Source organism: Leucopleurus acutus, assembly GCF_964270905.1.
Source record: "Leucopleurus acutus genome assembly, chromosome: 8".
In the NCBI taxonomy this organism is placed as follows: Eukaryota; Metazoa; Chordata; class Mammalia; order Artiodactyla; family Delphinidae; genus Leucopleurus; species Leucopleurus acutus.
In genome coordinates this window covers 8741534-8758205 of record NC_139151.1, presented here as the reverse complement: position 1 = coordinate 8758205, position 16672 = coordinate 8741534, and the positions used below count along the sequence as shown (strand labels likewise).

Sequence of the window (16672 nt, the reverse complement as noted above, 5' to 3'; positions counted from 1 at the left end):
GCTGGAATGAGATTTGCATCACAATCAGCTTAGTAAGGATGTATTGGCCCTTGCGCACTCATTCAACAAAAACAAAACCCAGAAAGAGATGCTTTTTCTGAAGACCACTTCAAAAGGTCTAAAACATTGCCGTTTCACTTACATCTGGTAGAGCACCCATCACCAGACGATCAGCGCATAACCAAAAGAAGGAAAAAAGGAGCTAGTGAAATAATATAGTAGGAGTGAGGGGAGTTTTATGCGAAAACAAAGACTCACAGCGAATTCTAAGAGGAGAAGAAACACAGAGAGGCCTGACGGATTACAGGATCACTATTACGCTGAGAGAAGGTCAAATGCCCGTGCACGGATGGTAGTGAGGGGGCGTCATGGAGAGAAAGGAGGGCTCCGGGAAGACCAGGCAATAGGCTCAGAGCTCTGCCCATGGAGGACAGAGGCTGCTTCTCTCGTTGTGGAGTTAGAGCATCCGAGGAATCCCATGGCGGGGCGGGCCAGGGCTTACAGAACTGGACCAGTTCCATCAGGAGAGTGAACCACAATGCTTTCGGAAAGCAGTATGGAAACACGGAAGGAGCTCAGATTACAGCTCCAGGTAAGTTCAAATGCTGGCTCTGTGGCTCACCTGTGTGACCTGGGGACTTTACCACCTACTTTGTAGATGTGTCTTAACAGTAAGATTTGAGATAGCGGTAACAAGCACCAGCACAGTGCCTGGTACACAGCAGTTACTTCACAAATGTTAGAGCCATTGCCCACGCTGTACTTTCCTCTGACTTCCTGGCAAGTGACTTAGGTAGGACTGTTCTGGGTGACTGTGCAGGGCTAAAAGTTCAGAACAACTCACGGTTAGAGAGCACTCATAACTCCTAAACATGAAGGCAATTATATATATATATTTATATTCATATATCTCAATATATAAAGGCATTTTTTTATAAATAAAATACAATAAAAGGGATAACACTTAAAACAGCGTTACTAATAATATAAATAGAGCAGTCCACAATGAGATTGCCCTAAAGGTAAAGTTGTTTTCTCTTCCTAGTGGACAAATCCCGTATTCAAAGTCAATCTTTAAAAGCAGTTTATGACCTAAGGCTCATGCTAATACACCTCTGTTTCCTGAATCAAAATGACTGCCTACAAACATTTACTCCCCAGTTTTCTAAAACTCCCTTTGTGACTGTATTGCCGTAACTTGACTGGAAACACAGGGTATGTCTTTATATTCTGTGTGCTAGGACTTTGTCCTTTGCTAGCCACAGAATTAAGGGACACAGCTATCCCCCTCCAAAGCTAACTGCATCTAAGCAACGTGAAGAATAAATCCAGTATACTACAGGCATGGACGTCTGGAATGGAGAACTTGACTGCAGCATCCCTGATACCCGACTAGGAAATCATATCTACTACATTCTACTCAAAGTAATCCTTGCATAGTGACCCAGCTCACAAAGCACATTCCACTAACAGTTCTATTTATAAAGTATATAGACATATGTAAGGGGATATTGATGCATTTATATAGAAAGTCGATTAGTACAGTATGCTAGTCTATTTCACTGCAATTGTTGGGAAACTGTAAACGTTTTCCACTTATGCTGGAATTGCTTGACTCTTAGGTAGGATCTATTTCTTCCCCAAAGGGATGCACAATCCAGAAAAGAGCAGTGATCCGTAAAGCTTGACTCAAGCTATTAAATACACTTAGAGTGTTGTTTTGTTTTGTTTTAGATGTGGAGAAGAAAAGCCTTCCAACGACAGCTGCAAACGTCCTCGTCACTCAGAGGCGGCAACAATTGTGATTTATGAGCTCTACTAATCGAAGCTTTAGGTGCCTGTTACAATGATGACATGCAGAAAAAAACGTCTGGAAACTTCAAACCTCCAGATTCTTTTCTGACACTCCCATCTTCCAGGTATTGCCCAAGCTGGAAATCAGAAAACATCGATTTTCAGGGGCTGTGGTACCATGACACATCCTATACTAATGGGAGCGCTTCCGCCGAGATAGTCCCCCTGGAACCTTCCCTTTTTTCTTAAAATGCACTTCTTTCTCTTCCAGTCACTACTTGAAAGTCTTATTTTGCTCCTACTCTTAGAAACAGTCAAAAAGAGCCCCATGGTGACCATGTTATAAACAAATGCAATTTAAAATTTTAGTAGGCATTCTTTTTCTCTCTGGCCCTGGCTCCCTTTCTGCTTCTGCAATAGCCCAACCAGACTTAACCACCACCATGTCCATGACACTCTTTGTGATTAGTGCCTAGAAAGCTGGACATAACTTGTGCCCATGTGCAGACGGTCTATAGGTCAACTATCACTTCTGTGGAAGGCACTCATCAAATTCACAAGACATCTGCTATTACAAACATCAGGCTACAACTGTGGTTGACTACAAATGTTCTCAGCAAGTCTGATAACATGATAGTGAAAGACAGCTTTCCTTCTGAAAAGTTCCAATGGCCTGTGCAATTCTCTCTTAGATGAGTCAGCCAATAGGTGGGATCATTGTAGGAGGGGCTCTTACTGTCGCTGAGGCTCTTGGACAACGTGGAATGATCCCACTGCTCTCATATGATTGAAAACTATGCCAAACCAGGTTGTTTACTACTGAGGGGGAGGAAGAAATAGGGAGGGAAACTTTTAAGGCATAAATAATATAAAAGGGCACACATTTTAAGATACATTCATATGACATTACTACTACAAAAAATAAATAACGATTTTTCTCTGAATTGAATTAATGTCCTTCACACAGTCCATCCCCAGGCCTGTTTTGTGCAGTTACTGGCTTGAAGTGGAAACATGACGAGGCACCAACACATCCTCAGGTTTCCTGGGATTGCTGAAGGACCCCTGAAGGGCTGTCTACAGGAATGCCAGGAGGAGACCATGGTGTCTTTTCAGCGTAGTCCTTTGAAACAGGTGGCAAAATAAGAGGATTCCAACTTAAAATTTTGTTCTCTGTTTCTGAAGGCACACAGCTGTCTCCTGAAAAACAAAGGTTTGGAAATGATAAAGGCTGATTTTTATCAAAGCAGTCTACAAACATTACCTTGAGCAATAAGGAAAGAATCATGAGCAAAATCAGAGCCCAGTTACATTTAGTCTGAATTTGAGGGAGACAGTAGGTTTAAAAGGTTTAAAATAAAGTTGAGCTCTCACGAACAGTTGTACAATTCATCTCAGGGTTAAAGGAAACCCCTTCAAAGCCCCAAAATTACCATCTTAAAGAGAGGCTACAACTCCAGAATCAATTCAAATGAAAAAGCTCAGGATCACAAAATGCATCCTTCTAGCAAGTCTACTTTCAGGTACAAACTGAATCAAAGCCTATTTGGATTTATTTTCCAAAATGTTCTCAGGATGAACAACCTGAGATGAATGGTGTGCATAACAAAATTTCAAAGAACTCCTTATTGAGTCAACTTTTTTTTAAGTATCCAATATCCCCCCCACCCAATATCTAAGAAATATGTGAGTTGGTCACAGAGAGAACATTCTGAAAGCATCACCTTTCCTGATACAGTTCTTAGTTAACTGAAGACTATCTAGAAACTTAAGATTTATAATATCTTGCTGTACCTCTGTTGAACTCTGCTGCAACTTCCACACAATCAGAGCTGGTCTCATTTCTATTGTCTTGACAGCAAATATGCTGAGCAGGTCTTCGTGCCTTGTCATCTTTGATGCCCTTCTCAGGTGACTGACCACAGTCGGGGACTGTGGAAGCCAGACATACAGGCATCTTCATGTGAATGAGGGGCTTCATTTCCAAACCATCCTGAGGATAAGGTGCTACCACTGGGACCACAGGAAGGGGGCTGCTGCTGAAAGTGCTGTTGGTTTTGGTGAAACACCTATAAAGGGTAAACCAAAAGAAATAGAATCGTATCTAGAGGGATCAATAATTAAAAGTCACTCATTTTGAAATATCATTTGGTATTTTGTATTCACAGATTCTTAAGAAAGATTGATGCTTAGAAATAACTAAATGATTCACTATGATGTGAAATATCAAAACTTAGAGTTAAAGTGAAATACAACAGGAGAATGCATCAAAAAGCGAACCAATTAAGAATGGAACTGTATATGATGACCTAGCCCATGTTTCCTTTGCCCTAGTCTGCTGTCAGAAGTTGTCTTCATAATTAAATAGCTCCAGCATATAGCACACAGATGGAAAAGGCCATCCACACTGGAAGGAATGAAAGAGAAAAAGAGGAAGAGGACAGAAAGCTAAGAAACTTTGGTCACATGAGAAAAATGACCTTATGAAAGAAAGCCAACAAAAAGCCAACAAAAACACACTGTTTTGAAATCAGATATGTTCCCTCTCACTCTTGGAAAAAACACTACAAGAACTAGACACCCCAAATCCAGGTTTTATTTTTCAGTTTTTTTCTTTGAAGAATTAATTGCTAGAATTTATTAGTACTGAGCATTCACTTCAATTCTGCCCTACTTTTATTTCTTGCCTTCATCCAAGATACGTGTTTTCTCTAATTTTTTTCCTTCCTGTTCTTCAGATTGGATAATTTCTATTGATCTTCCAGTTCATTGACTCTTGCTTCTGTTTTCTCCAATCTGATTTTAAGCCCAATCAGTAAACTTTCCATTCCAGTTATTTATACTTTTCAGCTTTGGAATTTCCATTTGATCTTTTCAATTGTTTCTATTTCTCAGATGAAATTCCCCATGTGAATTCATTGTGTGTATATCTTCAAGTCCTTGAGCATATTTGTAACAGCTGCTTTAAAGTCATTGTCTACTCGTTGTGATATCTGGATCATCTCAGAGTCTGTTTCTATTGACTATTTTTTTCCCTTGAGTAAGTATCACATTTTCCTATTTTGTTACATGTATAGTAATTTTTTTAACTGGATTTTTCCCTCTGATTTTCTGGTTGATCTGTTGGCCTCGACCTCCATCCTTCAACACCTTCAGTTTGTGTTCTTGACCCAAGATTGGAGAATGCCCTCAGGCAAAAACCCATAAACAAATGTCACCCATTGTCTTTCAAGGTTAGATTTATTCAGTTTCTGCCTGTTTCTGGTTACTCTACAATACTTTCAAATTGTCCAATTTCATCATTATTACCTGTGGATGATCAAGCTAGTCCATCATTAACAGAAACTGGAATCTAAGAAGTATTTATATAAAAAATAAAAATATTTTTTATTTATAAAATTAGGAGTGAGAAAAGTCTGGAGAAGACATTTCATTTGGCTTTGATCTGGGTTTGTTAGGTAGGAAACACACAGGACTGACCAGTAGTATGATGGAGCTAGGCATGTTAGGGAATAAAGATAAGAATTCTTTGGACTTCCATCCTTTGAACATGGGATGGTATGTTTCTGGAGCGTAAGAAAATCAGTAAAAGGAAGTCCATGCAACTGTTACCAGCATTTCTGTTGGTTCAAGTTATTAGAAATACCAAATCCTGAGCATGAAGACTCGGAACCTGGAAGAGAATAAGACATCTGTCAGGAAACCAAATCCTTAATTTAAATAAGTCCAACTTTAATTTCAAATAGAGAAATATATTCACTCTACACTTAGTAGAATTCAGATACCAGTCACCTGACATGAAAGCAAAGTATGTCTGTCAGGTATTCATCTGCACAGAATAATCTGACTACAGCATTATCTAATATGACTGTAATTTTAACTTTTAATAGTACAGGAAAGATATATACCTGATTGAAAGAATATCTGTGTTCCCATGCAAGTGTTAAGGCAGTCAAAAGTGGAGGGAGCACTGGTGTGGAAGAAAGTTCGTTGGAGTCAGAATCAAAGCACTGCGCTGGACAGATCATGACTCCAGGAGAGCGTGGCATTCCTTATTGGTCTGATGTACATTTTATTCAACTCTGACCTTAAAAATTTTTTCCGGGGTGCTGACGAGGGTGAACACGAATCTCTTGACATCCATTTAAAAATGTCCATGTTATCAGTCTCTTTTTTCATTAGTCTCTTCCACTGTCACAACACCCAGGGAACCTGAAAATCCCCCTGAATGTATTCAATTCATGAGAATCCACAGACTGTAAACAGGGTACTCACCCAAAATGTGGGGCAAGTCCAGGGGAAAAATCTTCTTGTTTTTTTTTTGTTTTTTGTTTTTTTTGGCCGTGCTGCATGGCTTACAGGATCTTAGTTCCCCGACCAGGGATTGAAGCCGGGGCCACAGCAGTGAAAGTGCTGAGTCCTAACCACTGGAGCACCAGGGAACTCCTGGAAAAATCTTTTTGCATTCAAACTACTACTAATGAGAATTTAATAGATACTATATATCTATAAATAATGCTACTTAGAAGAACCCTTTATTCTAAAACCATTTGCTGATGCTTTCTAAATGTCAGACACTGTGGTAGACACTGAAAGTATAAAGATAAATACAACAGGTTCCAGCTCTCAGTCTAGCAGAGGAGAAAAAGTAAACAAATGGTTACAATATAATGTAGTAAGTGTAATATAAGAAGGTATAAAAGACACTGGGAGCACTCAACTTTGAGATGGGCTATAGATGTATAGCTGATGAGAACAGGGTACTTCCCACATTCCAGCTAGAGACCAGTGTGTATTCCTCCATGCTATTTCAGACTCAAGCGTCTTATAATTGAGGAAATTACAGTAGATGGCAATTGTGGAATTAGAGAGTAAGAAGGATTCTGATTTCAAAAAACCATAAATATCTCTGGTCAGGGGAATCTATATGGCTACCATGATTCGCTGGAAATCATTCTTAAAAATTAAGTTCCTGGCTTCTGGCTATGGCCGATTAGTTTATATCAGAACAACTCTCCTGCCAAAAGCAACTTGGCAACTAAAAACGATGGAGAAATTTTAGTTTAAATCTGTCAAAATCATCAGAGAGCTACTCCAGCACTTAAGTGGCTGAGATTCCAGAAAGAAGGTAAATGTGAGTTTCAGCACCACTTTTCCTCATGAGGCATCTGCCCAGTTCAGTGCAGGATGAAACGCTAAGACGTCAGCAGGAAGTGGCTAAGGAGCTGAGCAGAACTTCTGGCAGTTTCCTGGGGCTGGGAAGACAGATACTGGAGCTCAGAGCCTACCAAAGAGAAGAGGCTCCGTAAACCGCCCCCCCAGGCTTTTCACTGGGACCCTTGAAGGGTTACATTGTAAAAATAACAGTGAAGCAGGAATAGACAAGGCTTTTTAAAAGACTGAAACTCAGCATTAAATCAGCTCAATCACTGATTGGGTTAAAATGATCTGCCCGTTGCCTAACTGCCTGCCAAAAGCAAAAGTAAATCCTTTCTGGGGCAAGAAGACATCTTCCAGAGACTCTATGAGTTTTTATATGCAATGTCCAGAATTCAGTAAAAAATTACGTGGCATTTCTGGAGACAGAAACAAGAGAAAACTAAGTGATGCATACATTGAGTTAGGAGACAAAGATTTTAAAAGAACTGGATGAACATATTCAAGAAAACAGTGACAAGATGGAGAATTTTAACAGAGACTTAGAATCTAATAATAATTATTATTTGGAATTTCTAAACTAAAAAGTAGAATACCTAAACGAAGAACTCAATTCATGGAGTTAAGACCAAATTGAACACAGATGACTAGAGGTTTACTAAACATGAAGCGTGTCTCTGCACGGTCTTCAGACTGAAGCACAGACACAAAAGGATGGAAAATACATAAAGAAGCTTAAGAGGCATACGAGGCATAGAAAAAAGCTCAAAAATATATGCAGGCACACCTCATTTTATTATGCTTCACTTTATTATACTTCGCAGATAACGTGTTTTATACAAATTGAAGGTTTGTGGCAGCCCTGTGTCAAGCAAGTTGATCAGCGCCATTTTTCCAACAGCGTTTGCTCACTTCTGTCTCTGTGATACATTTTGGTAACTCTTGAAATATTTCAAACTTTTTCATTATTATTATATTTGTTATGGTGATCTGTGATCAATGACCTTTGACTGTAGTTGTTTTGAGGTGCCACAAACACTGTTGTCTTATTTTAAGAAATTGCCACAGTCATTCCAGCCTTCAGCAACCATCACCCTGATCAGTCAACAGCCATCAACATCGAGGCAAGACCCTCCACCAGTGAAACGATTATGACTCACTGAAGGCTCAGATGATGGTTAGGATTTTTTTAAGCAATAAAGTATTTTTAAATTAAGGTATGTACATTTTTTTGGACATAATCAAAAAATTCATGTGACTCACTTTATTGCAATATTCAATTTATTGCAGTGGTCTGGAACCAAACCCTTGATATCTCCAAGGTATGCCTGTAAAGTTGGCATCTCTCTGGAGGACAGAAAAGAGAGAATGGGATAAAAGCTGTATCTGGAGAGATAAAGGCTAAGAATTTTCTAAAACTGATGAAAGTTCAAGCCACAGATTTAAGAAGTTCTATGAACCCCAAGCAGAATAAATACAAAGAAAATTATACTTCCAAATGTGAATAATTAAACGGTTGGAAGCAAAAATACAAAGTGAAAATCATAAAAGCAGCCAGAAGAAAAAGACATTATCACCTTGAAAGGGAACAACAGCTGTATAGATGATTCTTCAACAGAAACAACGGAAGCAACAAAATAATGGAATGACATTGTTAAAGCACAGAAAGTAAATGCCAACCTAGAATTTAATGAACAGCAATAAATACCCTTTGAAAAGGAAGATGAATTGAAGACATTTCCAGACAAAAAATCTGGGAGAACATGTAACCCTCAGACCATTACTACAAGAAATACTGTAGGGAATTCTTCAAGTTGAGGGAAAATGAGTACCAGCAGACAACAGGAAGAAATACAGAAAAATCTACAAACAGGAAATGAGGGAGAGGGTGTGGAGAAAAGGGAACCCTCCTACACTGTTGGTGGAAATGTAAATTGGTGCAACCACTGTGGAGAACAGTATGGAGGTTCCTTAAAAAACTAAAAATAGAGCTACCATATGATCCAGCAATCCCACTCCTGGGCATATACCTGGAGAAAACCATAATTCAAAAAGACACATGCACCTCAGTGTTTATTGCAGCACTACGTACAATTGTCAGGACATGGAAGCAACCTAAATGTCCATCGACAGATGAATGGATACAGAAGATGTGGTACATATATACAATGGAATATTACTCAGCCATAAAAAAGAATGAAATAATGCCATTTGTAGTGACATAGATGGACCTAGAGATCATCATATTGAGTGAAGTAAGTCAGACAGAGAAAGACAAATATCATATGACATTGCTTATATATGGAATCTAAAAAAATGGTACAAGTGAACTTATTTACAAAACAGAGTCGCGGATGTAGAAGACAAACTTATGGTTACCAAGGGGGGAAGGGGGGTAGGGATAAATTGGGAGATTGGGACTGAAATATACACACTACTCTATATAAAATAGATAACTAATAAGAACCTACTGTATAGCATGGGGAACTCTACTCAATACTCTGTTATGACCTATATGGTCATAATCTAAAATAGAGTGGTTATATGTACATGTGTAACTGATTCACTTTGCTGTACACCTGAAACTAATACAACATTGTAAATCAACTATACTCCAATGAAAACTGGTTAAAAAAAAAAAGAAGGGATGAATAGCAACAAAGGTAATGTTGGGAATTGTGACTAAATATCGACCGCAAAAAACAGGAACTCTACTGTCTTAAAGGATATTAAATATTTATAGAATTAAACCACATGACAAAAATAACAAAACACTGGGGAAGGAACTGGAGTTAAAATGTTCTAAAGTATTTTATTGTCTAGGAAGTAATAAAAGTACTAATGCATGTTAGACTCTAATTAAGATCATAATGTCCAGCACCAAGCACACAGTAAATGGCATATTGTATGACCTCAAAAATGCTGAATAAATAATAAACATTAGAACATCAGACTTTTTAAATAACCTTTTCTGTAAGCAAGTAAATTTATTATCAAGGAGCAACAATTAAACTAATTGGTCAAGATACCTTATAACAGACCATACCTAAAACTAAGATAATACACGTAGATTAAAGTGAGAATGAACCATGGGACTTCCCTGGCGGTCCAGTGCTTAAGACTTCATGCTTCCACTGCAGGGGACACAGGTTCGATCCCTGGTCAGGGAACTAAGATCCCGCACGCCGCTCGGCACGAAAAAAATAAAGTGAGAGTGAACCATACACTTACCCCTTAAGATTTTTGTACCACGATAGTAGTTATCTCTGTCCTTGTTCCATACTAGTTCTGTTGTTCAGTCTTTCTTCTACCTGTTGGCTTCAAAGTTCTCTGACTTAAAATTCAGTCTTCTGGAGGACGGGCAATGCCTGTCCTAGGTGGCAGAGAAAGCTCTTAGGGACACAATGGAGCACAGTCAGGCACTTAATGAAATCCCCAATCATGATGTAAACCAAACTAAGTGAGCTTCTGGCTTGATGTTCCATTTGTCTGCAGGAATCTGGAAGTAATACAAAGGTGCTGGAAACCTGAAAGACAAAAGAGGATCAGGTCAGGAAGAGAAGTTTTCATTTAAAAAAGTAAAGTTAAGGTGTAGGAAAAAAATATACTTGCCAGGATTTGAAACACCAGGGCAGTTCCCTAAACACAAGATATTATAAGTTAATAATTGGCTTATACAGATCTAATATGAATTTAATTTCATAATGCTGACATAAAATAATGAAGACTCACCAGATAATAAGACGCCTTAAGTTCTTCTGTTGTTTTGTTCCTTTTAGTTTCTTTTCTGTCCTGCTCATTTCTTTAATTTAAAGCAAAGGACGAGATTTTTAAAGGAAATCTAAGGGCAGTCTAACAGTTTGAGTGTAGAGCACTTTCATGAGAATGAAGGTGAACTACATGGATGGGACAGGACCGAGGGATGGTCAGGACAGAAGAGCCAGGGCCAACTACGATGGATGGTAATTAGAGAGCTGATACTGTCACCTGGTTTTATGTGCTGGGAGTTAACAAGCAGAATACACATATGTTTTAAAAGAAATTACAGATATTTAGCAAGAGAAAAGTGCAATATCCTATTACATATTCTTTAGCAGCTATTTTTCAGGTAAGTGATATAGAAAATCACAGCAGTGCATACTTTTATTCCGAACTGTCACTCTCAATTAACAGGGTGGTGCTGGTAGTAACACCGTCATTTGAGTTAGACTGTTAACGTGATTATAACCCAAATTTCAACATGATAAACCAAACTGATTTAAAATTTTCTAGTATGTCAAACCCTAACTCATAATCATCAGTAATTAACCACATAGATAACCAAATATAAAAAATTCAGTCACCTTACTTTTAGTTCATTTCTGGATGTCTACATGTGTTGACATAAAAATGGCTTCAACTTGGGGGCTACATGCTAAGATATAAGCACAGAGGTCATAGTCGATAAAAAAGGAATATAATACCTGTTCTGAATATAATTAGGCATATAACATGTACAACAATTCTTTTACTGATAACGCTTTAATTAAAATTTCTTTTTTTAAAAAAAAAACTGTGGCTTTATTTACTTATTTATTTTTGCCTTGCTGCATGGCATGCGGGATCTTAATTCCCTGACCAGGGATCGAACGCATGCCCCCTGCAGTGGAAGCACAGAGTCTTAACCACTGGACTGCCAGGGAAGTCCCTAAAGTTTCTAAAGCAATCAGATAATCACAAAAATAATACCTGTATATATGTAAATGTAAGAGACCCAAATCTATAACAAGTGAGAGAGAGAAAAGGGCAAATGTCTGTGTCTGCAAATGTATCACATTCATTAAGATGCTCTTATAGAGGCTTCCCTGGTGGCGCAGTGGTTGAGAGTCCGCCTGCCGATGCAGGGGACATGGGTTCGTACCTGGGTCCGGGAAGATCCCACATGCCGTGGAGCGGCTGGGCCCGTGAGCCATGGCTGCTGAGCCTGCGTGTCCGGAGCCTGTGCTCCGGAACGGGAGAGGCCACAACAGTGAGAGGCCCGCGTACCGCAAAAAAAAAAAAAAAAAAAAAAAAAAAGATGCTCTTATAATGCACATCTTACAGTTTACACAATACAAAGAGCTTGTAATTTTACTATCTTAGGCTTCTCAAACAATCTTTCAACTGCAGTTATTATTGGCTTAAAGTGGGGTGAAAGTTTTCACTAAGTTGTCTCTGGCTCAATGAAACGACTTTTCCTAATTTTAAAACATTGAGTAAATAGAACTCTGTGCATCATGCCACATACAAAAATCTGTGCTGTTTTGCAAGAATTCAGGTAGTCTGGGACCTGTTAGTTTATTACTAAGATATCTTTTAGTAAACAGGAGAGGCCTGTCTGACCAAGCTGTAAGATAGGAGAATGACTATTATAGTGTCATAAAAATAAACTATTCTTTCACCAACAATCTGAATAGCACAGACTAGGAAATAAGAAATTGGAATAGTAGCATAGGATTGTTCTCGAAAGAATACATTGCTTTAGTATTTGACTAAACATATTTTGGACATTCCAGTAAAACTACACAGCACCTCTAAAATATTTTGCAGAGAAGTATCCCATTTCTGATTACACAGCTGAATATTTGTTAAGCACGATTATGTGCAGAATAACTCTGATTAGATAATTATATACATTTTGCCTTAAGTTTCCTCTTTTGATTATCCCTGGAGGGCAGGGACTAACTACCCATGAGCCTCTTGGATGTGTGATACTTATTTTCGTGAATGTGCTTCATGAACTTCTGAAACGGTTTCATTTTGCTGGTGGTTTGTTTTAATATTCGGCTCACCCCTGCTGTTTCCTCTTGCCCCTGTGTCTGTTATTTTGCTGACCTAGCCCTTATTTTGGGGAAGTCATCAGTAACTGTGCAACAGAACCCTGATGCCATTCCTCCAGGGCCCATAAAGGTTCTCCATTCTCACCGTACACTCTTGGTTGGATGTTGCAGTGGGAATTTCCTTTTGGGAATTAGTTTCTTGGTGACTGTCACCCAACAACATGTTGGGTGACTATAAATGACTGAGTGCATTACTGAACATGGCAAGTTCACACACACACACACACACACACACACAATCCTACAAATAAAAGACCAAAAGTACTAGTCTAACCATGTGACTCCCTGACAACAGGATTGGGTCTCCGTATCAAAAGCAGGAGATATGTAACTCAAAAGGAAGGTACTGATCAATTAAAGAAATTAGACATAGTTCTTTCAATATTTTTCTTAGGGAATCAGGCTGATTACCATAGATGGAAGAGAATCCAAATCTTAGGCTTTGTCGTGTTTCCTTCCTTTGGTTTTATGGCTAGTTCTGAAGTAGCTGAGTGGACAGGGATAGGAGATGGGTTTAGTCATAACAAATTAACCTGCTGCAGGAAAGGAGTCCAGGAGTCCTGGACAAGCAGTTGTTTTCATACTTAACAAACCAACTGGGCAGACCAAACTCTAGGTCTGAAGGAACTACGACTACAATGAAATGTTTTCATATTCATCTCCAGACACTATTTTTACCTGCGTATATCTGACAGCAGTGGAAGGTTTCAAGTTGGTGAAAGAGCACCCCCAAACCCAACAATACATAGACTTTTAAGGTGATCATTATGTAAAAACTTGGAGGTCATTTATATCTATGTGTCCTAAAGCACTATTCCGAATCGCTTTATTTCTCCTCTTGACCATCAGCCAGGTATAGATAGTACTTTTTTTCCCAGATGGATTATATACATTTTTCCAAGCTGATTTTTACTTGGCTACTTCCTGCCCATTTCCAATCTCTCTAGGACCCTTAAAGTTAATTTTTTGTTCCCTCCTGATGGGACCTCTCAGTTTGTTCATCTGTGAATTTCATCAGTGTCCCCTCTACTCTCTTACAGATTATCAAGACTGATGGTAAACAGAGCAGATTTAATGTCAATCCCTTCCCATTAAACTAGCCAAGCAACTGACAAACCCCGTTTGATTACATATCCAGAACTGCACTACTGCTTTTTGAATTGAGGAGAGGAGGTGGGTGGAAAGCTATTTGATTAAAATCTGTTTAACTCTTGCAGTGCCCAAATTGCACAAGACTCTCAGCTGAGTCTCTTGTGTAGGGGGCTGGCTCCCTGAAAAGCCTCATTAAATATGCTTCTTTCTAGCTGTTCATATAGGGAGCTATTACATGCTACTCTCAAACCTGAAAAGCTCACATGGACTGAACCCAGTGAGGCAGGCAGTCTTCTACAAATGCCACAAAAGCCCTAGAAGCAAATAAAACTCCGCAGATTGCTGGAGTGCACACGCCCCTCTTATCTGATGTCAAATCTGCATGTCAATGTGCCAGTTTAGACAAGAAAAGCAAACTTTTCTATGACTAAAATAGAAGGATGAGAAAAGGGGCCTAAGGTTGGCAATGACTTGCTTCTTAAAAGCCCACTCTAAGAAATACATTCAAGTTTAAACCTGAGAAGGCAGAAAAAAACAAACTGGGGTGGCAAGACACAGTGCAGGCAAGATTCCACGTGGAAAGGCCTTCGTCAGTTCTCAGGCACCTGTGGACTAAGACAGCTGCCCTGGGTCAAGGTGAGTTTGATGAGGCACCCCCGGGGTCTAAGGGGATGACTCCCAGGTGTGTGAGGGGTAGACAGGTATAAGCTCTTTCCTGCAGTGTTTCCTCGTTCAGTGACGGCATCCAATTACCTGGACACCATCCTTGACACCTCCCCCTCTGCTGCCTCCTCACACAATTACTCATGTCTTTTTTAAAAACTGCACCTCCTAAAACTCTCCAACCCACCTACTTCTCTCTGTATCTACTGTAGCTATCAGTGCAGTACTTCTCATCTGGACTACTGCCACAGCCATCCAACTGGTCCCCTGTATCCTTTCCTGCACCATCCAATGGATTCTCCAAACTCTATCCTCCAGGAGTGCTCTATCACAATGTTCTTCTACTTAAAATCTTTCACTGACTCACCATGGCTCCGTACCATCTGATTTCACTCATCTTCTACCTCTGACCCTTTCGCTTACGAGGTTCCTGCCACATTAGCCTTCTTTAAGTTCTGTGAGGATTCCGGCATTCTGCGTTAAAGATTTTGCATAAATGGTACCTTGCCTTTGCCTGGAAAGCTTTAAACCTATCCCCATCCTCTTTTACCTAGTTTTCCAAATTCTTCAGAGCAAAAGGGAAGTCTTTCCTTTCTACTACATTCTTTACTTTGTCTTTAAAGCATCCAGTTTTAATTATATATTCACTTTTATGATTATTATGTCATTTTTTAAAAAGACATGTCTCCCCATCAAACTATAAGCTCAGTGAAGGCAGGGACAATGCCTGTTTTGCTCACAACTGTAGCCTCAGCACCTATCTTGGCCCACTGTAGACCTTCAACAAATGTCCGTTGAATGAATAAATGAATGAATGAATCCTCTTTCCCTTTCACTCTCCTGATTTTCACACCCCTTTCCTCATCTCTTTGAAGATATATCAAGGCAATAAGCAAAAAATAATAAAAGAGAGGATTATAAAAAAGATGTCTAATCACTTTAAATACTTAAGAAATAGGGACTTCCCTGGTGGTGTAGTGGTTAAGACTTCGCCTTCCAGTGCCGGGGGTGTGGGTTCAATCCCTGGTCGGGGAGCTAAGATTCCACATGCCTCGGGGCCAAAAAAAATAAAACAGAAGCAATATTGTAACAAATTCAATAAAGACTTTAAAAATGGTCCACATCAAAAAGCTTAAAAAAAAAGCCTTAAGAAATAAAGCAAACAAATACCTTAAATAGTTAAATATATAAAAATGATCAAACTGCCACGGTTATTGTCTCCATTGGTGATCTCACCTATTCTTAAATTCTATCACTTTGATACAAATGACTCTGAAATATAGAGATCATTGTCCCAATCTACCCCCTGAACCCAAGACCAGCATTTTCCTGTGTCTCCTTGACTTAGATACCCAACTGGCAGTTGAAACTCTAGAAGCCCCAAACCAAATTCATCAACTTTCCTCCATATATCATTTTATTAAGTTTCTTATGTATATGACTATCACCATGGCAACTACCAGGTCATTCGTGTTTGAAACTTTCTATTCATTTGAACCCCCCATTTTTTCCCAGATCCCAATCAGTCAATGGCCAAGTCCTAAAGATTCCAGCTCTAGAATCTCACTTTTCTCTTCCTTTCCACCCCCATTCCTCGCATGAAGCTAAGGCCTTCATTACACATGTAGTCACACTGGTCTCCTCCCTCCAATCCTACCAGCGTACTGCCTACTACCATTAACCAGCTTATTATACACATCTTGCACAGATGGCTCCCTTTCTTAAAAATCTTCAAAAGCATCATTGTGCCACTAAGCCCAGTGTTTCTCAACACTTAACCCATATCCCCCTTTTTGATTAATGTAAAAATCTCACATCCCTCCTGTATTGTATATTACAGAAACAATAGGGATTTTTTTCTATTCCTTAAATATAAAACTACAAGATTCAATGTGCTTCTTCAAACTCTACTCACTATACTTCAAGCTCTGGCTGTGAGTCACTATTATTAACTGTTGGCTCTCTGGAGGGAGGGCTTGGGCCAGTACCTAGGACATGGTGGGCACTCAATAAATGTTGATTAAATAAACTAGTAAACCCTGACAGTAAGGGTCATCCATGATATAAACTCAGACTGGTTTTCCAGTTTTATATCCTGCTCCCTCTAT

At 39.2% G+C, this 16672-nt stretch overlaps 1 protein-coding gene across 1 annotated transcript in view; it reads right to left on the bottom strand.

Annotated features, from left to right (window-relative positions):
• Positions 1-2830: 2830 nt before the first annotated feature.
• CDON (cell adhesion associated, oncogene regulated) overlaps positions 2831-16672 on the bottom strand; it is a gene marked incomplete at its 3' end in the record, with an annotated part of 56960 nt that continues 43118 nt past the window's right edge. The window contains exons 18-19 of the mRNA XM_082845682.1: positions 3589-3863; positions 2831-2994 (exon numbers count right to left, since the gene is read on the bottom strand). Of these exons, the coding sequence (XP_082701808.1) occupies positions 2831-2994; positions 3589-3863 (439 nt within the window). The remainder of the gene's footprint in view (positions 2995-3588; positions 3864-16672) is intronic.